Source organism: Musca vetustissima, unplaced genomic scaffold (genome assembly GCF_032173495.1).
Source record: "Musca vetustissima isolate MV318-11 ecotype Yass unplaced genomic scaffold, APGP_CSIRO_Mvet_v1 utg61358, whole genome shotgun sequence".
NCBI lineage: Eukaryota > Metazoa > Arthropoda > Insecta > Diptera > Muscidae > Musca > Musca vetustissima.
This window is the reverse complement of record NW_026884780.1, coordinates 1-26480: the sequence shown is the minus strand read 5'-3', so window position 1 is coordinate 26480 and position 26480 is coordinate 1. Positions and strand designations below refer to the sequence as shown.

At 35.1% G+C, this 26480-nt stretch overlaps 1 protein-coding gene across 1 annotated transcript in view; it reads right to left on the bottom strand.

Annotated features, from left to right (window-relative positions):
• LOC133331774 (neuropeptides capa receptor-like) overlaps positions 1-21710 on the bottom strand; it is a 38181-nt gene extending 16471 nt beyond the window's left edge. The window contains exons 1-8 of the mRNA XM_061540148.1: positions 21560-21710; positions 10674-10764; positions 10323-10522; positions 10081-10248; positions 9897-9968; positions 2197-2341; positions 1977-2136; positions 1758-1862 (exon numbers count right to left, since the gene is read on the bottom strand). Of these exons, the coding sequence (XP_061396132.1) occupies positions 1758-1862; positions 1977-2136; positions 2197-2341; positions 9897-9968; positions 10081-10248; positions 10323-10522; positions 10674-10764; positions 21560-21626 (1008 nt within the window). The 5' untranslated portion in view covers positions 21627-21710. The remainder of the gene's footprint in view (positions 1-1757; positions 1863-1976; positions 2137-2196; positions 2342-9896; positions 9969-10080; positions 10249-10322; positions 10523-10673; positions 10765-21559) is intronic.
• Between the last annotated feature and the right edge of the window lie 4770 nt (positions 21711-26480).

Genomic DNA, 26480 nt, shown 5'->3' with positions numbered 1-26480 from the left:
ATTTCAGTACGATGTGCCAAATTTCGTACAAATGGAAAGATATTTAGGGACTTTGGTGCACCATTTACCTCAAATCGGTTGAAACTATATATGGGAGCTATATCTAAATCTAAACCGATTTTCAAGAATCTTAGCACACGCCATTTTAGGATCAATTGTTTACGCTGTTCCAAATTTCGTGCAAATCGAAAGATATTTAGGGACTTTGGTGCAAATCGGACGAAAATATATATGGGAGCCAGGGACTCCTGTGTACGTTGCTGATGGGAGCTGAACCGATTTTCACGAAACTTAGCACACATCATTCTAGGCATAATTCAGTACGCTGTGCCAAATTTCGTGCACATCGAAAGCTATTTAGAGACTTTGGCGCACCATTTGCCTTAAATCGGCCTTGGGCCAAATGAATGACCTGTGCCAAATTTCATCCAATTCGAATAATTAATGCGACCTGTATTATGTTTACAATTTAACATGAACAGACAGACGGACATGCATAAATCGACTTAGAAAGTGATTCTAAACATATTCTCAAAGGAACCATGTGTCTTATCTCGTTTCCTTTTGCCTGTTACAAACATATGCACAAAGACATAATACCCTGTACCACAGTGTGGTGAAGGGTATAAAATTAAAAATATTATAAAGCGAAAAAATATTTAAAATATTCTTCAAAATTGCATGTCTTGAAGAAATATTTTTAATAACCCACGTTTAAAAATATACAAAATATAAATAAGTCCTTGAACAAATATTTAAAAAAACACACCCTTGTTAGTTCATGAAAAAATATTTGTTAGTTCATAAAAAAATATTTTAAACCAGTGAGCGGAGCAGTATAGTCGGACGGTGCCGACCATATGATACCCTAGACAACTTTCACGAAAGTCTAACTTTTTGTGGTTCTATATTCTGATATTGGGCAATATTTCGCGATATTTGTAACCTCTTGACCGACTAGAAGTCATCAAATATCAAATATATCCAGTAAAGGAGGGGTGTACTTGCCCAGATTCCCTATACCGTGGGTTATGTTGTGATGTTGGGCTTTCAATTGTAGTCTATAGATCGACTCGAAAAAAAACACAAAAAAATTAGTTTTCCGTCCACTTCATCCCAAAATTATTAACTTATCATCACCGAAAATTATAGGCGTTTTCCTTGACCATAACTGGAACCTCATGGAAAATTTCAAAGCGATCAGCGGTGTATTCGAGTGTGGTAATGGGTCACTAAATAATATCTGAATACGTAAGCACCTGTAAATATTTAAGTGTAACTCTCACCTCTGGAGCGACCAGAAAATCATACAAAAATTAAGTTTTTGATCCATTTCACCCCCTAAATATTAACCAAAAACAAAATAGGAGGTCTTCATTGGCTAGAATCCATCCTACATGCAAAATTTCGTGAATATTGGTCCATAACTGTGGCCTGTATCGTGTTTACAAATTATAATGGACAGACGGACGGACGAACGCACATGTCTAGATCGACTCAGCTAGTCGAGATACTTAAAGGTGGGTGGAATAATTAAAGATGGGTCTAGGACCAATATTTCGCGGCATTACAAACTCTTTTTGGGCTGCACAAAGCTATAATACCCTGACAACATAGTTGTGTAGGGTATACAAAAGCTATAGTACCCTGACAACATAGTTGTGTAGGATAGAAAAATGTTACAACATATTTTTAAAAATTCATGATATATACACATATATTATTTCTAAATATTATAATATATAAAATATATTTACCTCTTGTAAGGTGGCATTGTAATCCGATTTCTGCCATGTCACATTATTCGATTTGATTGACATACGATCTCGTACGTTAGTCGAAAATCTGAAAGATCTGCCATACTGTTGTAAGGAAAAGGAAAGAAAAAAATTATTTCTTGATTATGGAATGACTCAAAATTGAAATATATTTGTATATATTAAATATTTCTATGCCAATTAATATTCCATACTTACCCTATCATAATTGCCATTATTCGATAAACTTGTGGCCAAGGTACGAAAACTCGACTGATCTCGATTGAAGCCATTTTTTCGGCATTTGCCGCAGAGGGTATCCTTAAAGGCTACACGATAACGATGGGACATAACATTGTACAAAATCGGATTAATTGTGCTACAAAACAACAATATTTAGTAAAAACAACAACATTTTCGTTTCACCACACAAACTTACCATGACAAATAATAGGCAAATCCAGTTATCGAGAAAAGCCATTCGTTGATTTCGAAATAATATTTATTCTCGCGACCGTAGATAATAAATAGCCGCTGGATGTGAAATGGTAGCCAGCATATGAAGAATGTCAAAACAACAGCAGCTGTAAAACAAAACCAAAAAAAAAATACAAATAATAAATTATTTACAATTTTGTGTTTATTTCTTACAAATTCTACAAATTGAAATACGATACGGTCTTTTTTTCTTCTTCTCGATTTAATTGTAAATATCAGATAAGCTGCCTAAGTGTCCCTATTGTCTTTGAAAATGCTAAACAAATATCCACAGATACATTCAGTATTTTTTACTATATCGTATTTTTGTTTAATAAGATAATGCTATTTAGTTCATTAAAACTTCAGAGATATTTCTACTATAATAGAATTGTCAAGGATGCCAGATAAGAAGATTAGATAAATGGCTTATGACCGAAGTGATGATAATATGTAAGTCTATTAAAAAAAAACAAATACCCATACATACGCTTAAATATGACTAAAACAATTAACCTAATTTATAAAATAAAAAAAGTTTTTTTTTGTTTTCAAAATCGGTGCCTGTAATATATCCACGCCTATAATAAAGTCATAGAAAAAGTATTTTTAAAAAATTAGTAAAATATTGTTATTAAAAATTCCACCTCAGAAATAGATAAGAACTTAGAAAAATATTTTTAAACCAGTGATCGGCGCAGTATAGTCGGACGTCGCCGACAATACGATACCCTACACAACTACCACGGAACTCCTTCATTTTGCGGATGTTTTTTTTTTCGAGCCTGGGCAATATATCGTGATATTTGCACCCTCTTGACCGATTAAAGATCAATAGCACTGATCTCTAACATATTTTCCGATTATTCCCAATATTCAGTACATGCTTGCTAATTACTTATCCAGATTCCCTTCACCGTGTGTTGTGTTGTGATGTTCGGCTTTCAATTGTGGCCTATAGATCGACTCAAAAAACACAAAAATTATGTTTTCGGTCACTTCATCCCAATTTTTTATGTGATCATCACCAAAAATTATAGGCGTTGTCCTTGACCACAACTGGAACCTCATGGAATATTTCAAAGCGATCATAGCAATATTTCCGTCCACCAGTGTGTTAATGGGTTACTAAATAATATCTGATATCTGCAAATATTTAAGTGTAACTCCCACATCCGAGTACAACCACACCTCTTGGCTATACTATCAACTTATCGGGTCTATGTTCTTTAGGAGTAAATATATATACCATAGAATACTAATTTTGTAATTTTTCAAACAAAAGTATGGGTCCATTTGACCGATCTTAATCAAAAAAGGCATGCATATTTTTTGGCTCGAACCCCTTCTCCATGTAAGAATTCGCGATGTTTTGGCCATAATTGCGGCCTCTAGGGCGACAAGAAAAACCGACAAAAATAAAGTTTTTGGTCCACTTCATCACCTAAATATTAACCGATCTTTTCAAAAAACAATAGGGGTCTTCATTGGACAGAACCCATCCTACATGCAATTCATTTCGTGAAGATTTATAATGGACAGACGGACGGACACAGATGTCTAGATCGACTCAGCTAGTCGAGATATGACGATCGGTATACTTAAAGGTGGATCTAGGACCAATATTTCGCGGCGTTACAAACTCTTGGGGCTGCACAAAATTATAATACCCTGACAACATAAATGTGTAGAGTATAAAAATCCAAAAAATTTTGACATCAAAATATTTAAAAAACAGTGAGCGGAGCAGTATAGTCGGACGGGGCCGACCATATGATACCCTACACAACTTCCACGAAAGTCTAACTTTCTGTGGCTTTATGTTCTGAGCTTGGGCAATATTTCGCGATATATGCACCCTCTTGACGGACTAGAGTTCAACAAACGTTATCCCAAAACTATTATCTGATCATCACCGAAAATTATAGGCGTTGCCCTTGGCCATACCTGGATCCTCATGGAATATTTCAAATCGATCAACTCTATATTTCCGCCCTCTAGTGTGGTAATGGGTTACTAAATAATATATTAATACGTAACCACCTGTAAAAATTTATGTGTAACTCCCACATCCGGTACATACGACAATATAATTGGTATAGATTTAAAGGTCAACCACTCATCTTCGATATACTATCAACATTTTGGGTCAATGTCCTTCAGGAGTAAATATATACGCGATAGAAGACAAATTTTGTCATTTTTCACACAAAAGTCAGGGTCCATTTGACCCGCTATATAATCACCGATCATTATCAAAACAGGCATGCTTATTCTTTGGCCCAATCCCCTTCTCCCTGTAAAAAATCGTGATGTTTTAGCCATAATTGCGGCCTCTAGGCGACAAGAAAAACCGACAAAAATTAAGTATTTGGTACCAAAAACAATAAGGGTCCTTCATAGGCCAAAACCCATTCTACATGCAAAATGTCGTGAAGATTGGTCCATAACTGTGGCCTGTATTATAATGGACAGGCGGACGGACGGACACACATGTCTGTATCAACTTAGCTAGTCGAGGTATGACGAATCGGTATACTTAAAGGTGGGACTAGGGCCAATATTTCGCGGCGTTACAATCTCTTGGGGCTGCACAAAGCTATAATACCATGACAAGATAGTTGTGTAGGGTATAAAAATCCAAAAAATCAAAAAATTAAAAAAAAACAGTAAGGAAAGTAGTAAAGTCGGACTGGGCCGACTATATAATACCCTTCACCACTTTGGGTATATTCTACATATGTCTCCTAACAGACTCCGCTTTAGCGTAAGAATATTGGCATGACATTGAACGAACTTGAATATAAGATCTTTATGCCTTTTTGAAACCTATGCTAAATTTCATTTCATTGAATCGAATTTCACGGATGAAATATACATGAGAGCTATATCTTAATCTGGAACGATTTTCACGAAGCTTATCGCACTTCATTCTACGCTATGCCAAGTTTCGTGCCAATCAAGGAATATATAGGGTCTTTGGTGCACCATTTATATAATATCGGACGAAAATATATATGGGAGCTATATCTAAATCTGAACCGATTTTCATGAAACGCTGTACACATCATTCTAGGCTCAATTCAGCACGATATAAAAAAGTTCGTGCAAATTGAAGAATATAGGGTCTTTGGTGCACCATTTACATAAAATCGGAGGAAAATATATATGGGAGCTATATCTAAATCTGAACCGATTTTCACGAAACGTTGTACACATCATTCTAGACTTATTTCAGTACGCTATGCAAAATTTCATGCAAATCGAGGAGTATATAGGGACTTTGGTGCACCATTTACGTAAAATCGGACGAAAATATATATGGGAGCTATATCTGAATCTGAACCGATTTTCACGAAACGTTGCATACATCATTCTAGACTCAATTCAGTACGCTATGCCAAATTTCGTGCAAATCGAATGATATATAGCGACATTGGTGCACGATTTACATAAAATCGGACGAATATATATATGGGAGCTATATCTAAATGTGGACCGATTTTCACGAAACGTTGTACACATCATTCTAGGCTCAATTCAGCACGATATGAAAAATTTCGTGCAAATCGAAGAATATATCGGGTCTTTGGTGCACCCTTTACATAAAATCGGACGAAAAAATATATGGGAGCTATATGTAGCTCTGAACCGATTTTCACGAAATGTTGCCCACATTATTCTAGACTTAATTCAGTACGCTTTGCCTAATTTCGTGCAAATCGAATGACATATAGGAACATTGGTGCACCATTTACGTAAAATCGGACGAAAATATATATATGGGAGCTATATCTAAATCTGAACCGATTTTTCCCAATTTCAATATGGTTCGTCCTTGGGCCAAACAAATGAGCTGGACCAAATTGCATCCAAATCGGATTATAAATGCGACCTGTACTTTGTTTACAATTAAAACCAACAGAGGGACAGACAGACGGACATGCATAAATCGACTCAGAAAGTAATTTTATGCATATTCTTCAAAGGAACCCTGTGTCTATCTCGTTTGCTTTTGCCTGAAGGATATAAAAATCCACGCCTGTTGTATCACCTCAAAAATATAATGACTTGGAAAATTATTTTTAAAAAGTTAATGATTTTTAATTTCAGAACAAAATCCAAGCCTGTCCTTTAATGTCCATTTACAAATTGATATATGATTTGACCCTGAAAATCAATATTTTTTCCACCAAAAATGCTTTCCATATGCGTTTGCGATAAGTCGTCATCATCATAGTCTGTCATAAAATTTTCGACAGTTATTAGATGTTAGTTTTTGCTGAACTTTTGTCATTTCGCCGTTCATCCATTGACTTTGTTCGAAGAATCGAAGTGCCAATAATAATCATAATAACTCAATCATTTTTATTGATAGCCATAATATACGACAAACATGTTGTATCATGTCGATTTCTATTTCTGTTTAGCAAACAGTTTCTTTCACTTTCTTTTTTTCAACTTTAGCCGTCATAAAATTTAATGACCGGCCATGTAATGGAGAATGGAGCATTAAAGGTCATTTCTTAAATGTGGCCATATTAAATTTATGTACATTTTCGTCGTCTATTTCTATTTGGGAGTCTTTGGAGTAGGAAGGGTGAGGGGTGGCTAATAAACTAGGCACCTAAATGGCGTCGGGATGAGATTTGTTTCTTACAAATGTTTATCACTGTAATGCCAATGGTTATTATCACCATCAAATACAAGTTCAATGGCTTTAAGCCTTTTTCTTCGCAGTCGCCGTATCTCAGGATTCGTTCCTCTACCTCCCGCTCTCTCCCATGTCCCTAGCTAATGTCAAACACACGCCACATTGTTGGCTTGTCTGCCGTAATCTGTCAGAGGTGTGGGTTATACTTCTTAGACATTGATTTGATTTGGCCAATACTTTTCAATTTGTTGCTGTTGGCTTGTTCGTCGATGTCTGTGCCATGGCATGGTAGCCTTGGGTCATATTTGTTAAGGCAGGCGCAAAAAAGTTATTAACGCAGCTTGTAGCAATTGATTTGCACTGCATCGAGGCTTTTTCCCATTTGACAATCTATGGCAGCCTTTGGATTTTTCTCTGGGCCATTACTTGTTTGATTGAGAGTGTTAATTTTGTTATTGGATGGTGGTAATTTGTATGTGAGTGTGTGTGAGTCATGTTGTCTGCTAATAAGTAGATTTCATAGAAATGTCATAAACAAGAATTTTGTTGTTGTTGTTGTGGTTGTTGCAACAGTCTGTAAGACACAGATGTTAACAATGTTTAATTTCGATAAAAAACAACATATTTTATTTGTGAGTTAGGAAAAGGTTCGACATTTCTCAGACAATATCGAAACATATATTTATAGCTCATTAAGCATTAAGCATATATTTATAGCTCATTAAGCTATAAATATATGTTTAAAAACAATTAAAAGGTAGATTTTGTAAAAAAAATAGATTTTACTAAAAAATATATTGGAGATGGATTTTTATACCCTATACAATTATGTTGTCAGGGTATTATAGCTTTGTGTAGCCCCAAGAGTTTGTAACGCCGCGAAATATTGGTCCTAGAACAACCTATAAGTATACCGATCATCATATCTCGACTAGCTGAGTCAATCTAGACATGTGTGTCCGTCCGTCTGTCCATTATAATTTTGAAACACGATACAGGCCACAGTTATGGACCAATCTTCACGAAATAGTGCTGATTGCTTTGAAATGATCCATGGGGTCCTAGTTATGGTCAAAAGCAATGCCTATAAATTTCGGTGATGATCAGAAAATAAAATTGGAATGAAGGACCGAAAACTTGATTTTTTGTGTTTTTTTTTTTCTCAAGTCGATCTACAGGCCACTATTGAAAGCTCAACATCACAACATAACCCACGGTAAAGAGAATCTGGACAATTACAGCCCTCGTCTATTGAATATTAGAAATGTCGCGAAATATTGCCCAAGCTGAATATAGAACCATAGAAAGTTAGATTTTCGTCAAAGTTGTGTAGGGTATCATACGGTCGGCCCCGTCCGACTATACTGCTCCGCTCACTGGTTTAAATATAAAAAGAGTGGATTTTTTAAAAATATTTTTCTAGGGCCATACAACTGACGTTTTTATACCCTTTACCACACGGTGGTACAGGGTATTATGTCGAGACAGACCCATGTCCGTCTGTTGGTGTTAAATTGTAAACAATGTGCAGATCGCATTGATAATCCGATTTGGATGAAATTTGGTACAGCTCATTTGTTTGGCCCAAAGCCGAATCCTGTTAAATTTGGGGAAAATCGGTTCAGATTTAGCTATAGCTCCCATATATATATTCGTCCGATTTTATGTAAGTGGTGCACGAAAGTTCCTATATATTCCTATGATGCACCAAAGGCCCTATATATCTTTCGATTTGCACGAAATTTGGCATGCCATACTGAATTGAACCTGGAGTGATGCCTGCCAAGTTTCGTGAAAATCGGTTCAGATTTAGATATAGCTCCCATATATATTTTCGTCCGATTTAATGTAAATGGTGCACCAAAGGCTTTACAAGACGCTGATACTACCCGTGCTATTATATGGATCAGAAGCGTGGATACTTGCGCAAGCAGATGAGGCAGCTCTTGGGGTGGATGAGAGAAAAATTCTCCGAAAGATCTACGGGCAGATCTGCGTCGACGGTGAATATCGGCGTCGAATGAACCACGAGCCTTACAATTTATACGCGGACATCGACATAGTCAGTCGTATTGAGCTGCAGCGACTACGGTGGCAGGCCATGTGTTGCGGATGAATAAAAATGTCCCAGCTCATAAGGCATATAAAAATGAGCCTACTGACGGTTCCCGTAGAAGGGGAAGGCCACGCATTAGATGGAAAGACCAAGTAGAAAGCAACATCTTGGAACGTGGTCTTCCAAATTGGAGGACTTGCGCACAAGACCGACGCGCTTAGAAATCTTTTTAAGCTCGGCTTATGGAACAACCGTTCTGTAACAAGCCAGTTAAGTAAGTAAGTAAGTGCACCAAAGGCCCTATATATCTTTCGATTTTCACGAAATTTGGCATGGCATACTGATTTGAACCTGGAGTGATGCCTGTCAAGTTACGTAAAAATCGGTCCAGATTTAAATATAGCTCCCATATATAGTTTCGTCCGATTTAAGGCAAATGGTGCACCAAAGTCCCTGCATATCTTTCGATTTGCAAAAAATTTAGCATATCGTACTGAATTGAGCCTAGAGCGACGTCTGTCAAGTTTCGTAAAAACCGTTTCAGATTTAGATATCTCCCGTCCGATTTTATGTAAATGGTGCACTAAAGTCTCCATATATATTTCGATTTGCAAGAAATTTGGCTTATCGTACTGAATTTAACCTGGAGTAATGCCTGCCAAGTTTCGTGAAAATCGATTCAGGTTTAGATATAGCTCCCATATATATTTTATATATATGTAAATGGTGCACCAAAGTCCCTATATATATATCTATATATCTTGTCTTCACCAAAGTGGTGAAGGGTATTATATAGTAGGCCCAGTCCGAAATTACTTCTTTCCTTACTGGTTTTATGTTATATTACTGGAGTGGATTTAAAAATATATTTTATACGGTCAAAATTATGTTTTAAAATTATTTTTATAAAGCGGTAATTTCCTTTAAAAAAGTGCCTTCTTTTCTAACTTACCCAACATACGAATTACGGCCTTCCGCGATTGTTCATGTCTTGGTGCCTTGTGCATGGATCCTTGTTGGACACCTGGAATTATTATAGAATTGAAAAATATATGTTTAAATTATTACACTTATTCCAATATAAAATATTTCCCCCATTAATTCCCATAATTCTTACCCGCCCGACATAAACTTACCTAATTTCTTTTCCGTTCTGGCCCGTATTGCAGCACCCATACGACCATAGAAATAGAAGATCATTACCATGGGTATGAGAAAGAAGAACAGGAATGATGCCTCAAAAATATACCATTCTTCGGGTGGGAACATGGCACACATTGCCGAGTCACAAATTGTTTCGTTGTCTGTAAGGAAACCAAACATATTAAACTCAGTTAAACAGGCTCCCAAAATAAATGGATTTTAGAATGTCCTTTACCTGGAGGATAGCTGAGATATTGAATTTCACTTAGCCACCCAAATGGTATGGCAGCAATGAAGCTTAGCAACCAGAGGGCTCCGATTATTCGTAAGGCTCTCTTAAAGCCGGTCATGGCATACGAGCTCAATGGATGGCAAATGGCTAAATAGCGTTCGACGGAGAATGCCACAATGGTAAAGACGGAAACATAACTGCAACTGTTTTGGGTTGAGATGGGTAAGAGAGGTGTGAGGTGAGTATGAGCAAAAAATCCAAACAAATATTTGAAAGCCAAACATTGTTGAGAAAACAAAAATAACAATGAAAACACGAAAAATGAAAACAACAACGATTTATTGTTCAACTTACGCTTCTGATATATAGGCCCGCACTTTGCAAAATGTTAGACCAAATAAAAACGGATACTGATGCCAATATAAAAATACTTCCGTAGGCAGTCCTGCAAAAGAAAAAGGAACAGATGTAAGGCAAAGGAATTTTTCAAAAATGTGTGGGATTGTTTGTGTGTGTGTTATTTGCAAACAATAAAAAAAATGTTGTAAAACATTTTTTTTCTATTTGCCAAACAATTTCCTCTCCCGCCCTTCATAATAAATCATTAAATCGTGTTTGCATAAATTATTTATGTTGCCTCATGGTTTGATTGATTTTTTTTAATACCGTAATTTATGACTTTTAAGCATTAAATAAATAAATTTGCAAAATGTATCAAATTGGATTTGTTTTGGAGGGGGACGGGGACCGAGGAATGTCAGAACTGACTGGGGCGTGCATGGAGGCCTTTCAACGTGGAATACGGGAAGTGAATTTGAATACAAATAGATGGTAATAAATTACCGGGACATTTTAGAGAAAAAATCTAATTCTATATAGGATATTTTTACACATTTTGGATTTAAAATTTGGTCGTGTATTTTGTAAAAATATTTTCATAAAACCATACAACTTGGCTGGGTTTTTTATACCCTTCACCACACTGTGGTACAGGGTATTATGTATTTGTGTATATGTTTGTAACAGGCAAAAGGAAACAAGATAGACACATGGTTCCTTTTGAGAATATGCATAGGATCAGATTTGAAGTCGATTTATGCATGTCCGTCGGTCCGTTTGTCTGTCCGTCTATCTGCATGTCCATGTTCAATTATAAACAAAGTACAGTTCGCATTTTTGATTCGAACTGGATGAATTTTGGCACAGCTCATTTGTTTGGCCCAAGGACGAACACTATTGAAATTGGGAAAAATCGGATCAGATTTAGATATAGCTCCCATATATATTTTCGTCCGATTTAAGGTAAATGGTGTACAGTGTTGCCAATTTAGCACTTTTAGTGCTAGATTAAACACTTTTTAAACTCGTTTAGCACCAAAAAATTGATCTAGCACCTAACATATTTTTTAGCATTTTTTTATTTTTCCGGAATTTCTTAAAACTTTTAAAATTTCATCCCAAAAAAGTGTCAGTAAATCTGAACAAGTAAAAAAACCCGACCGGTCAAACATTTTATACCCTGCACATTGTGGTGTGCAACAAAATTTTCTTAAAAAATGGTCGGGTACTTCATATGGTGGCTGTGGTATTGTCTGTTATAAAATTACAGCCACTTCGATGGAAAAAAAGTTTGTAAAACCTCAAAAGTATACAAATAGGACTAAATTTAAAATGTGACGTATGTCCAAACGTAACCTACCTAGGAAATTGTCTGCATAAATAGCTCCTAGCCTAAACTAACCTAGAGAATGCTGTTAAAAACTTCAAAATATCGAAAATTTGACGGTACTTTTACATGCAAACCTTGACCAAGTTTGATAATTATCTGCATATATGCCAGCCTCCAAAATACCACTTTGGTGGGAAAATGTGGTCATAACCTTCAAAATTGTTTTAAGTTAGCTTCCGGCATTAATACATTAAAATCAAAAGTATCAAATCATAGTCATTTCGGACGTTCCCAAAATGACAAAAATGTTGGGGTTCCGCTCTTTGGGAGCTACACCGTGCAAAACACAATAATAAAAATTTGTGGTAGAGCTATTCTCTGTCCAATGAGAATTCAAAGCCACTTCGGTCGCCAAAACACCGAATAATGAAGGTACCGCTCTATAGGAGTTATTCGGAAACATTTTTGATAATTTATAATGATGTTTGTTAAGCTTCGTGAAAATCAGTTCAGATTTAGATAATGCTCCCACATATTTTCGCACAATTTAATTTTTATACTCTTCACCACACTGTGGTACAGGGAATTATGTCTTTGTGCATATGTTTGTAACAGGCAAAAATAATTGAGATAGACCTAAGGTTCCTTTTGAGAATATGCATAGAATAACTTTCTGAGTCGATTTATGCATGTTCGTCCGTCTGTCCGTCTGTTGGTGATGAATTGTAAACAAAGTACAGGTCGCATTTATGATCCGAATTGGATGAAATTTGGCACAGCTCATTTGTTTGGCCCAAGGACAAACCCTATTGAAATTGGGAAAAATCGGTTCAGATTTAGATATAGCTCCCATATATATTTTTGTCCGATTTAAGGTAAATGGTGCATCACAGTTCCTATATATCTTTCGATTTGCCCGAAATATGGCACAGCTTAATGAATAAGGTCTAGAATGATGTGTGCAAAGTTTTGTGAAAATCGGTTCAGATTTAGATAGCTCCCATATATATCTTGGTCCGATTTAAGGTAAATTGTGTACCAAAGTCCCTATATATCTTTCGATATGCACGAAATTTGGCACAGCGTAATGAATAAGGTCTAGAATGATGTGTGCAAAGTTTCGTGAATATCAGTTCAGATTTAGATATAGCTCCCATATGTATTTGTGGTAATTAAGTAATTAGTGCATCAAAGTCTCTGAAAATCATTCGATTTGCACGAAATTTTTCATAGTGTACTAAATTAAGGCTAGAAAATCGGTTCATATATATTTTCGTCCGATTTTATGTAAGTGGTGCACCAAAGTCTCAATATATATTTCGATTTGCACGAATTTTGGTATAGGGTACTGAATTAACTCTAAAATGATGTTTCTAAGCTTCGTGAAAATATCCATAGCTAGGCCGATTGACACAACGTACTGATGTAATATAAATAAGTCTCTGGCAAGTTTCCCTGAAATCGATTCAGATGTAGATATGTAACAAAAACGCGTCGTCTGTTAGGATGCATATGTAGAATATACCCAAAGTGGTGAAGGGTATCATATAGTCGGCCCAGTCCGACTTTACTACTTTCCTTACTGGTTTTAATTTTACATTTTGAGCGAAATTTGATATGGCGTATGGAATTGACTCTAGATTGATGTGTGTAAAGTTTGCTGAAAATTGTCCGATTTTAAGACCCAAAGTTAAGCCGATTGCCACACAATTTTTCACAACGTACTAAAGTTTGTGTAACATAACATGTGTCAAGTTGTACTGAAATCAATTCGGATTTAGATATAACTCCCATATATATTTTCTTCCGATTTTAAATAAATGGTGGATCACAGACTCAAAGTTACGCCGATTGAAACAACATTTTGCATAACGTACTTCAGATAGTATAGCCAAGCGTGTGTCAATTTTGTTGGAATTCGTCCAGAATTAGATATAGCTCCCATATAGTTTCGTCCGATTTTAACTAGGACCCAAGAATCCCAAAAATATTTCCATTTGGAACAAATCGATCATAAATTAGTCTAACCTAACCTGTGACAAGTTTCCTAACCTGTGACAAGTTTCCTAACCTATGACAAGTTTCCTAACCTGTGACAAGTGAAATCCGTTCATATTTGAATATAGCTTTCATATCTATTTTCATCCGATTTTAAGTAAATGTTGTACCAAACTCTTCATGTTTTTTCGGAATAGAATGACATAATTTCGTATAGAAGTACATATGTAGCCCATATATATTTCCGACAACTTCGTGTTAATTGGGCTCCAAATATTCAACGAGTGCCCGATTGACATTTGCTTAAAATCTATTTACATAATTTTGTCCCATTGTAACTGACGAACTACATGTTTTTGGATTGATCTAAGTCGATTCACATTTAGATAAAGGTCACATAATTTAGTTCATCCACTTTCATGTTAATGGCCCTTCTGTTAGGATGTATCTTTTTAATATACCCATAGTGGTGAAGGGTATCATATAGTCGGCCCCGTCCGACTTTTCTACTTTCCTTACTGGTTTTTAAATTATTTTTCATAGAAGTTGTTGGGTTAGCTTTTAATTAAAATCCCTCCCTAACAGCAACATGAGAGGGATCGAATTTATAGTTTCATACAAGTTTTGATAACTTTGATATTAAAGATTATGTTAAAAAATTTTGTGAACAAATGTCCTTGTTTATTTTTATGAAGTCACTTTTAGTGCGCTCATATAACATTAGGAGGTGGGTAAAACCATTATTTTAAAAAATATTTAACGATTTATTTATTTATTTTTTGCTACTGTCGACTCTGTCATATGTTTGAAATATTACACTTGTTTTTCAACTTTTCATACACTAGGGGTTACACGGAAAAATCATTATGAATATGTGTGTGTGTATGTGTGTATGTATATTCAACATATCCGCTACTATATGTTGAATATGTTTAAGTTTGCAATAAAAATTCGCATACATTAAAGTAAGGAAATGTATTAAAAAATATCGCCTAACGCTTGTATTGGCTGTAAATTGTTGTAACCAAATCCGCACCCGTAATCAAAATTTTTAAAAATTCAATACTTGAAAAAATATATTTTTTTAAAAATTCACGCCTATATTTGGTCCATGAAAAAATATTAAAAAAAAAACAATCAGTAAATAGTCTTTGAAACACATTCAAAAAAGCAGCTCTTATAGCTAGAGCTAAAAAAATGAAAAACACACTCCCTTGTTTGTGGGCTAAAATTACATATTCCCTTTTTTATTGAGTGCCGCCATACGTACACATCTACATATGTATGTACATATATTTTCCCATACATATTTTCTTCCGATTTTAAATATATGGTGCACCAAAGACTCAAAGTTACGCCGATTGACACAAAATTTTGCATAACGTACTTCAGATAGTATAGCCAAACATGTATCAATTTTGTTGGAATTCGTCCAGAATTAGATATAGCTCCCATATAGTTTCGTCCGATTTTAACTAGGACCCAAGAATCCCAAAAATATTTCCATTTGGAACAAATCGATCATAAATTAGTCTAACCTAACCTGTGACAAGTTTCCTAACCTGTGACAAGTGAAATCCGTTCATATTTGAATATAGCTTTCATATCTATTTTCATCCGATTTTAAGTAAATGTTGTACCAAACTCTTCATGTTTTTTCGGAATAGAATGACATAATTTCGTATAGAAGTACATATGTAGCCTATATATATTTCCGACAACTTCGTGTTAATTGGGCTCCAAATATTCAACGAGTGCCCGATTGATATTTGTTTTACATAATTTTGTCCCATTGTAATAAACGAATGGCATGTTTATGGACTGATCTAAGTCGATTCACATTTAGATAAAGGTCACATAATTTAGTTCATCCACTTTCATGTTAATGGCCCTTCTGTTAGGATGCATCTTTTTAATAAACCCATAGTGGTGAAGGGTATGATATAGTCGGCACCGTCCGACTTTACTACTTTCCTAACTGGTTATACCTTAAAGTAAATGGTGCACCAAATTCCCTATATATCTTTCGATTTGCACGAAATTTTGCACAACGTACTAAATTAAGTGTAGAATAATATGTGCAAAGTTTCGTGAAAATCGGTTCAGATTTAGGTATAGCTTCCATATATAGATTCGCCAGATTTTAGATAAATATCCCACTAAAGTCCCTGGAAATCTTTTGATTTGCACGAATTTTGGCATAGTGTACTGAATTAAGTCTAGAATGATGTGTGCAAAGTTTCGTGAAAATCGGTTCAGATTTAGATATAGCTCCCATATATAGATTCGCCCGATTTTAGGTAAATAGTCCACTAAAGTCCCTGGAAATATTTTGATGTGCACGAAATTTGGCACAGAGTTATAAATAAGATCGATAATGATGTCTGACAAGTTTCGTGAAAATCATTTCAGATTTAGATATAGCACGCATATGTATTTTCATCCGATTTAATGTAATTGGTGCACCAAAGACCCAATATATCTTTCGATTTGCACGAATTTTGGTATAGGGTACTGAATTAAGTCTAGAATGATGTTTCTAAGCTTCGTGAAAATATCCATAGCTAGGCCGATTGACACAACGTACTGATGTTATATAAATTAGTCTCTGGCAAGTTTCCCTGAAATCGGTTCAGATACAGATTTATAACAAAACGCGTCGTCTGTTAGGATTCATATCTAAAATATACCCAAAGTGGTGAAGGGTATCATATAGTTGGCCCAGTCCGACTTTACTACTTTCCATACTGGTTTTTAAATTATTTTTCATAGAGGCTGTTGGGTTAGCTTTTAATTAAACAGCAATATGAGAGGGATCGAATTTATAGTTTTCATACAAGTTTTGATAAATTTGATATTAAGGATTATGTTAAATATTTATGTGAACAAATGTCCTTTTTTAGTTTTATGAAGTCACTTTTAGTGCGCTCATATAACTTTAGGAGGTGGGTAAAGATATTACTTTAAAAAATATTTTACGATTTATTTATTTTTTTTAGCTACTGTCGACTCTGTCATATGTTTGAAATATTACACTTTAATAATATTGTTTTACAACATCTCATACACTGGGGGTTACACGGAAAAATCATTATGAATATGTGTGTATGTATGTATATTCAACATATCCGCTACTATATGTTGAATACTACTACTATTTGTAATAAAAATTCGCATAGATTAAAGTAAGGAAATGTATTAAAAAATATCGCTAACGCTTGCCTTGGCTAGTAAATTGTTATAACCAAATCCGCACCCGTAAACGACATTTTTAAGAATCCACTACATGAAAAAATATTTTTTAGAAATTAACGCCTATATTTGGTCCATGAAAAAATATTTAAAAAAAATTAGTAAATATTCTTTGACACATTCAAAAAAGCATCTCTTATAGCTAGAGCTGAAAAAAATGAAAAACACACTCCCTTGTTTGTGGGATAAAATTACATATTCCCTTTTTTATTGAGTGCCGCCATACGTACACATGTACATATGTATATGCATATATTTTCCTGCAGCATTTGGTTTTTATTGTATTGCCAATGTCAGGATATGATACATTGTTTTTCTCTGGAATTTCACTTAGACATAAATTCCGACACATCGGGTTCCACAAAAACGGCATACGAGGGATACATGAATATGAATATGTTCATTGATGGCCACCACCCCCCCACCAAACAAATTGATTTCGTTCGGTTCATAAATCCTACACATCACTGTTGGTTTATAAAATAAACGATGGAGGAGAAAAAGAAAAATACCCTGCAGGGTATTAAAGTCAGATAGACAATCAAAGGGTTAGTCATTTCCTTTAAGAAAATAAAACCTACAGAAGAGGTCAGCAATCAATTAATGTTTTTGTTGGTAGAGTGTGAGATTTACTATTAAAAAAAAAAATATATATATATATATAGGAAATAAATTGTTCTTGTCGATTACCTTTAATTTAATCTAACTTTTGGAGTGCATTTTTAAATATCTTTATTCAAAAAAATATTTTTTAAAGCATCTAACTCAAACCTTTTAATAATTCTACGCTTAGTTGTTTCTTGAAAAAAATATATATCTTACCTTAGCATCTACCTTAGGCGTGGATTTTGATACCCTTCACCAGACTGTGGTACAAAGTATTATGTCTATGCACATACATATGTTTGTAACAGGCAAAAGGACACATGGTTCGTTTTGAAAATAATCATAGAATCATTTTCTGAGTCGATTTATGCATGTCCGTCAGTCTGACCATGTTAAATTATGAACAAATTACATGTCGCATGTATGATCAGAATTGGATAAAATTTGTCATAGCTCTTCTATTTGGCCCAAGGACGAACCGTATTGAAATTGGGATGAATTGGTTCAGATTTAGATATAGCTCCCATATATATTTTAGTCCGATTTAAGGTACACCTAAGTCTGTTTTATTCGATTGGTTCCAGAAGAAGCCGTGTAAAAAAAACCGTGTTAAAAAAGACATTGATCTTATACATAAAGGGAATTCCCCTAAATTAGTGCAATTCACATTTGCTTTGACCAGTAAAAATTGTTTGTACGCGCTAAAGGGGAATTCACTTATATCTTTAAGATAGTGTTCGCAAACTATCGATACTATCGATGGTTTCAGACTTTTTTTCTTTATTAAATACTTTTTTGTGATATGAACATACTTCGCAAAAATTAAATTTGAAAAAAAATTAAGTACATAAAATTTCAAATCGTGCTAAATGAAATTAAATCGTGTAAAAAAAATTAAAAATATTCAATTTTCAAACCGTGTTATATCAAAACAGTGTACAAAAAGACCGTGTAAAAACAGACTTAGGTGTAAATGGTGTACGAAAGACCCTATATATCTTCCGATTTGCACGAAATTTGGCATAGCGTACTGAATTGAGTCTAGAATGATGTGTGCAAAGTTCCTGAATATCGGTTCAAACTTAGATATAGCTCCCATATATATTTTCGACCGATTTAATATAATGGCTCACCAAAGTCTCTATATATCTTTCAATTTCCACGAAATTTGGCATAGCGTACTGAATTGAGTCTAGAATGATGTGTTCTAAGTTTCGTGAAAATCGGTTCAGATTTAGATATCGCTCCCATATATATTTTCGTCCGATTTAATGGAAATGGTTCACCAACGTCCTTATATGTCTTTCGATTTCCACGAAATTTGGCATAGCGTACTGAATTGAGTCTAGAATGATGTGTGTAAAGTTTCATGAAAATTGTCCGATTTTAAGACCCAAAGTTAGGCCGGTTGCCACACAGTTATGCATGACGTACTAAAGTTTGTATAACATGAGTCAAATTGTGCTGAAATCAGTTCGGATTTAGATATAGCTCCCATATATACATTCTTCCGATTTTAAATAAATGGTGCACCAAAGACTCAAAGTTAGGCCGATTGACACAAAACTTAGCATAACGTACTTCAGATAGTATAGCCAAATGTGTGTCAATTTTGTTGGAATACGTCCAGATTTAGATATAGCTCCCATATATTTTCGTCTGATTTTATGTAGGATCCATGGACCCAAAATGTGTCCATTAGGAAAAAAACGTGCTGAAATTAATCTAACCTAACCTGTGACAATTTTCATTGAAATCGGTTCATATTTGGATATAGCCTCCATATATAGTTCCATCCGATTTTAAGTAAATGGTGCACCAAACTCTTCATGTTTTATCAAAATAGAATGACTTAATCGCGTGTAGAAGTACAGATATAGGCCATATATATTTTGGGGTGCCCGATTGATATTTGCTTTAAATCGATTTTGTAAGAAACGAATTACATGTTTTTGGATTGATCTAAGTCGGTTGACATTTAGATGAAGATCAAATATGTTAGTTCATCCACTTTCATGTTAATAGCCCTTCTATTAGGATGCATCTTTTAAATATACCCATAGTGGTGAAGGGTATCATATTGTCGGCCCCGTCCGACTTTACTACTTTCCTTACTGGTTTAAATTCTTTTTTTTAGCATTTTTATACTCTACACAACTAAGTTGTCATATCTCGACGTGTGTCCGTCCGTCTGTCCATTATAATTTGTAAACACGATACAGGCCACAGTTATGGACCAATCTTCACGAAATTTTGCATGTAGGATGGACTCTGGCCAATGAAGACCCCTATTTTGGGAAAGATCGGTTAATATTTAGGGGATGAAATGGACCAACAACTTTATTTTCGTGTGATTTTCTGATCGCTCATTTTTACATGGAGAAGGGGGTCGGGCCAAAGACTAAGTATCCCTGTTTTCATGAAGATCGGTCAACATTTAGCGAGACAAATGAACCCTGAAAAAATACAAAATTTGTATTTTATAGCGTATATAATTACTCCTGAAGGACATTGACCCGAGAAGTATAGAAGTGTACTATATCCAAGAGGAGTGCTTGACCTTTAAATTTATACCAATTATATTGCCATATGTACTCGGATGTGGGAGTTACCCTTAAATATTTACAGGTGCTTACGTATTCATATAGTATTTAGTAACCCATTACCACACTAGAGGGCGGAAATATAGTTCTGGTCGCTTTGAAATTTTCCATGAGGATCCAGATCAAGGACAACGTCTATAATTTTCGGTGATGATCAGATAATAATATTGGTATGAATTCGACCGAACATTTTTTTTGTGTTTTTTCGAGTCGATCTATAGGTCACAATTGAAAGCCGAACATCACAACACAAGCCACGTTGAAGGGTAACTGAACAAGTAATTAGAAGGACTGTACTGAATATTAGTGATATTTGTTGACCTCTAGTCGGTCAAGAGGGTGCAACTGTCACGAGATATTGCCCAGACTCGGAATAAAAATTCGCAGGAAGTTAAAGTTCCGTGGTAGTTGTGTAGGGTATCGTATGGTCGGCTCCGTCCGACTATACTGCTCCGCTCACTGGTTTTAAAATATTTTTAGCATCTACCTGAGGCGTGGATTTTTTAAAATATTTCTTAAGCATCTACCTTAGGCTTGGTTTTTTTCCAATCACCATCCATATGTGCATTTCAAAGCGCTTTAAGTTTCAATTTTATTTTTTATATTCTCTCGAATTGAATAGTTTTGAAGGAAATTGATTTAAAAAATCCATGAGGGTAGGAAAAGTCAAAGGAAATTGCGGCATTACTAACTATCAAAGTGACTGAGTTCGCAGTTGGCATTCAATAAATAAACTATTTTCTAGAAAAGTTATTCAATGCGATTGGGTGTGTGTGTGTATGTGTATAATATTGAACGTATATTAAAATAATATTTAAATGAAGTGATGGAATGTGAGGTTATGAACCAAACTTTAAAAATATTTGTTATTTTATGAAGTAATTAAATGATGAGTTCTATTTTTAGAGTAATTGAAAACCAAATACCTTACAACAAATTTTGAAGAAATGGGATTTTTTATAGTATCTCATTTAAATAATTATCAGTAATCTAAATAATATTACTAAAGACAAATGTTATCTATTATCAACAACATTCAAATCAACAGCAAATTATTTAGATAAGATAACCGAGTTGGTTTGCAAGGTTATGTGGAAAAATTCTCGACTTACCAAATATGAGGAAAATGAGATCCGAGACCGCCAAACTGAAGAGATAATAATTTGTGGCCGAATGCATGGACTCGTGTCGGACGATAACGACACAAATTAGAACATTACCCACGAGTGCTGAGATAAAAATGATGCCATAGACGACGGTTACCTGTAATGGAAAGAAAGAACAACACCAACAAAAATGAGAAATGTAATAGTGATGTTAATTGGGGGCAAAAATGTTGCGAACAAAATAATTGACAAGTTAATAATAGCTAATTATGGTATCAATAAGGGATATCAGTTAATTTTGGTAATGTGAGGAACATAGCGTTGGTAGACGCAATACGTTATTGTGGTATTAGGAAATAAATCGGAGAATAAAAATAGAGGCATCAAATAATGAAAAATATCAAGCAACCTAAGGCGCGATTTTTTTTTTAATGACCACCTAAGGTATGGATTTTTATACCCATCACCACACTGTGGTACAGGGTATTATGCCTTTGTGCATATGTTTGTAACAGGCAAAAATAATCGAGATAAACCCATGGTTCCTTTTGAGAATATGCATAGAATCACTTTCTGAGTCGATTTATGCATGTCCGTCTGTCCGCCCATGTATTTTTGTTAACAAAGTACAGGTCGCATTTATGATCCGATTTGGATGAAATTTGGCACATGTCACTTAATTGGCTCAAGGACGAACCCTATTGAAATTGGAGGAAATCGGTCTACGTTTAGGCATAGCTCCCATATAAGGGTACCCCCCAATTTTCGGTATTTTGGGGGTTTTGATCGCATTTTTTGACCGAATTCGCTGAAATTTGGTACTTTGAGTTATTATTGGGTAGCAAATCTCCCTACTAAAAATTATAAATATAGGTTCAAAAAACTGGACCCAATTTTCGGTATTTTGGGGTTCTTGAGCTCGTTTTATAATTGAATTCTCTGAAATTTTGTACATTGGGTTCTTATTGGGTACCAAATTACTCCACTAAAAATTATAAATATAGGTCCAGTTTTTCTGGTAGTCCCCATATAACGGTACCCCCAAATTGTTGGTATTTTGGGGGTTCTGATCGTATTTTTCGACCGAATTGACTGCAATTTAGTACGTCGAGTTCTGTCCAGGTCCCATTTATGATCCGATTTGAAATTGGAGAAAATCGGTTCAGATTTACACAGAGTACTGAATTAGATCCCGACTGATGTATGTGAAATTTTGTTGGAATCGGTTCAGATTTAGACATAGCTGCTATATATAGTTTCGTCCCATTTTATGTAAATGAAGCTCCATACTGCCAATATTTATCCGATTGAGACAAAATTTTGCACAGAGTACTGAATTAGGCCCCGAAATTTCTATATCTACAGGATATTGTAGATACTAACATGTGGTGAAGGGTATCATATAGTCGGCCCCGTCCGACTTTTGAACTTTCCTTACTGGTTTTAAATGATATTTATACCCTTCCCCACACTGTGGTAAAGGGTATTATGTCTTTGTGCATATGTTTGTAACAGACAAAAGGAATCGAGATAGACCTATGGTTCCTTCTGAGAATATACAGAGTTAATTTCTGAGTCGATTTACCCATGTCCGTCTGCCTGTCCGTCGTCCGTCCTTCCACGTATTTTTGTTAACAAAGTATAAGTTGATTTGATCCGATTTGGATGAAATTTGGCACAGTTCACTTATTTGGCCCAACTCTATTGAAATTGGAGAAAATCTGTGCAGATTTAGATATAGCTCCCAAATATAGTTTCGTCCGGTTTTATGTGAATTATGCGCCAAACTCCCAATATTTGCCCGATTGGGGAAACATTTTGTACAACGCTCTGAATCAGGTCCATACATATGTATGCGAAATTTTGTTGGAATCGGTTCAGATTTATATATAGCTCCCATATATAGTTTCGTTCGATTTTTTGTGAATGATACACCAAACACCCAATATTTGTCCGATTGGGGCAAAATTTTGTACAGCGCACTGAATTAGGTCCAGACTGATATCTGCAAAGTTTTGTTAAATTCGGTTCAGATTTATATATAGCTTCCATATATAGTTTCGTCCGATTTTTTGTGAATGATACACCAAACACCCAATATTTGTCCGATTGGGGCAACATTTTGCACAGAGTACTGAATTAGGTCCAGACTGATATCTGCGAAGTTTTGTTAAATTTGGTTCAGATTTAGATATAGCTCCCATATATAGTTTCGTCCGATTCGTGATAACGTGTGTTGAAATCGGTTCAGATTTTGATATAGTTCTTATATATTTTTTTTCTTTCGATTTTATGTAAATTTTGCACCGAAGGGCCTATGTTTGTTCGATTTACACGAAATTTGGTTAATGGTATTAAATTGAATTTAGAGTGATAACAAAAAAACAAATGATGTATGTAACGGTAGCAGAATTAGGTCCATGTGTTTATAAATAGCTCCCATACATAATTTTAGTCGATTTGATACAAATGCTACACCAAAGAATCCAAGTCTGCCCTATCCCGATAGCACATTTAATTTCGCCCGATTCCGTCTTAATAGCCCTCTGAAAAGTCTATGTATGTTCTATCTACAGGATATTGTATATATTAAAATCTCTTTTATGTACCCAAAGTGGTGAAGGGTATCATATAGTAGGCCCGTCCGACTTTTGAACTTCTCTTACTGGTTTTCCAGTGACCTAAGGCCCCGATTTCTTAAAATAATATTTTTTCCACAAACTTAAGGCGTGATTTTTTAAAGAATATTTTTAACAACCTCTTGCCTTCTCCATTCTCCAAAAGAGGAACAATTATTACTAAGCCAAAGCTAATATAACCCCTTCTCCCTCCTTTACCTCTGCATCTGTATTTTATAGTTTCATTTCCCCCTCCGAAAAAAAAACAATGGACAAACATGTGCATGCTCTTTGGCAATATCCTACCAAAACTCAAATAAACCACAAATTAACACCGATACGCTTGGCCATTAAAGGTTTGTTTCGCTTCATTAATGATTGCTATAAATAACCTGACCTAAGGAGGGTGGAATTCCTTTTATTGCCAATCTAGTTACTCTGAGACGATTTATACTTCAGACACATCGTTTGTTTGGTTTTCGTTTTTCTCCTCGGTTAGGCAATTTTATGGCCTAAATTGACATAATAATTCGTGTAAAGGCTAATATAAAAATGGCAAATTATGTCGATGAGCCCCGATTGTGATTTCAGACTGAAAATAGAAACGTTAATGGCTGTACATGAAATTAATACAACAGGATATGAAGTTATTTCCTTTTAACGAAGGGAATTACGTGTTGGAATGAAGTGAAAATCGTAAATGTGTTTATTTAGGAATGAGGAATTTTATAAACTAAAATTTCTTCAGATTACTTCTAAAAACATTTTATAAAAAAATCCACATCTTCAGATTACTTAAAAATATTTTATAAACTAGTGAGCGGAGCAGTAGAGTCGGACGGGGCCGACCATATGATATCCTACACAACTTCCACGAGCATGGACAATACTTCGCGATATTTGTTCCCCCTTAACCGTCTAGAGGTTAACAAATATTATTATAACTAATATTCAGACAGACACTCTGCGCCAAATCCTGGAAAAAACCCAAGAAAAACACATCGAGACATTCCATCTACTCGTCGACAATAAAGCCGCATCCGACAGCCCTATCCGTTCAGAGATGCATAAAGCCATGTCTGCGTTTGGCAATCTTGCAAAATTAATACAGCTATGTAGGATAACTGGCACAAGATCAGCAGTTAAGGTCGGAAAGGACCTCTCGGAGCCCTTTAATACCGAACAAGGATTCAGACAAGGTGCTAGTTTGTCGTGTGACCTGTTCAACATCCTGCTGGAAAAGGTCATACAAGAGGCAAAGGTGAACAGAAATGGCACTCTGTACACCAAACAACACATGATACTCGCCTACGCCGATGACGTCAACATAATGGGTCGAACACTGAGAGCAGTAACAGCCACCTTTGAACAAATTGAGAAGGAGTCTGCCAAAGTGAGTCTGGCAGTAAACGGCGAGAATACCAAGCTGATGGTATCAACGCGCAAGACGTCCAGTAGACTCGGACCAACTGTGGAACTTGAGAACTACAGCTTCAAGGTAGTCAAAGATTTTATATACCTTGGTACAACCATAAACAAAACGAATGACATTAGTTTTGAAATTCAGAGAAAGGTAGTGATGGCCAACAAATGCTACTATGGTCTGAGCAAACAACTCAAAAGCAAGGCCACCTCCCGCCAGACCAAACTCACACTCTACAAGACGCTGATACTACCCGTGCTGTTATATGGATCTGAAGCATGGGTACTTACGCAATCAGATGAGGCAGCTCTTGGAGTGTTTGAGGATTCTTCAAAAAATATTCTTTAATAAATCTACGCCTTATGGATTCTTCAAAAAATATTCTTTAATAAATCTACGCCTTATGGATTCTTCAAAAAATATTCTTTAATAAATCTACGCCTTATGGATTCTTCAAAAAATATTCTTTAAAAATATTCTTTAATAAATCCACGCCTCAGTTGGCCCTTGAAAAATATTCTTTAATAAATCTACGCCTCAGTTGGCCCTTGAAAAAATATTCTTTAATAAATCTACGCCTTATGGATTCTTCAAAAAATATTCTTTAATAAATCTACGCCTTATGGATTCTTCAAAAAATATTCTTTAATAAATCTACGCCTTATGGATTCTTCAAAAAATATTCTTTAATAAATCTACGCCTTATGGATTCTTCAAAAAATATTCTTTAATAAATCTACGCCTTATGGATTCTTCAAAAAATATTCTTTAATAAATCTACGCCTTATGGATTCTTCAAAAAATATTCTTTAATAAATCTACGCCTTATGGATTCTTCAAAAAATATTCTTTAATAAATCTACGCCTTATGGATTCTTCAAAAAAT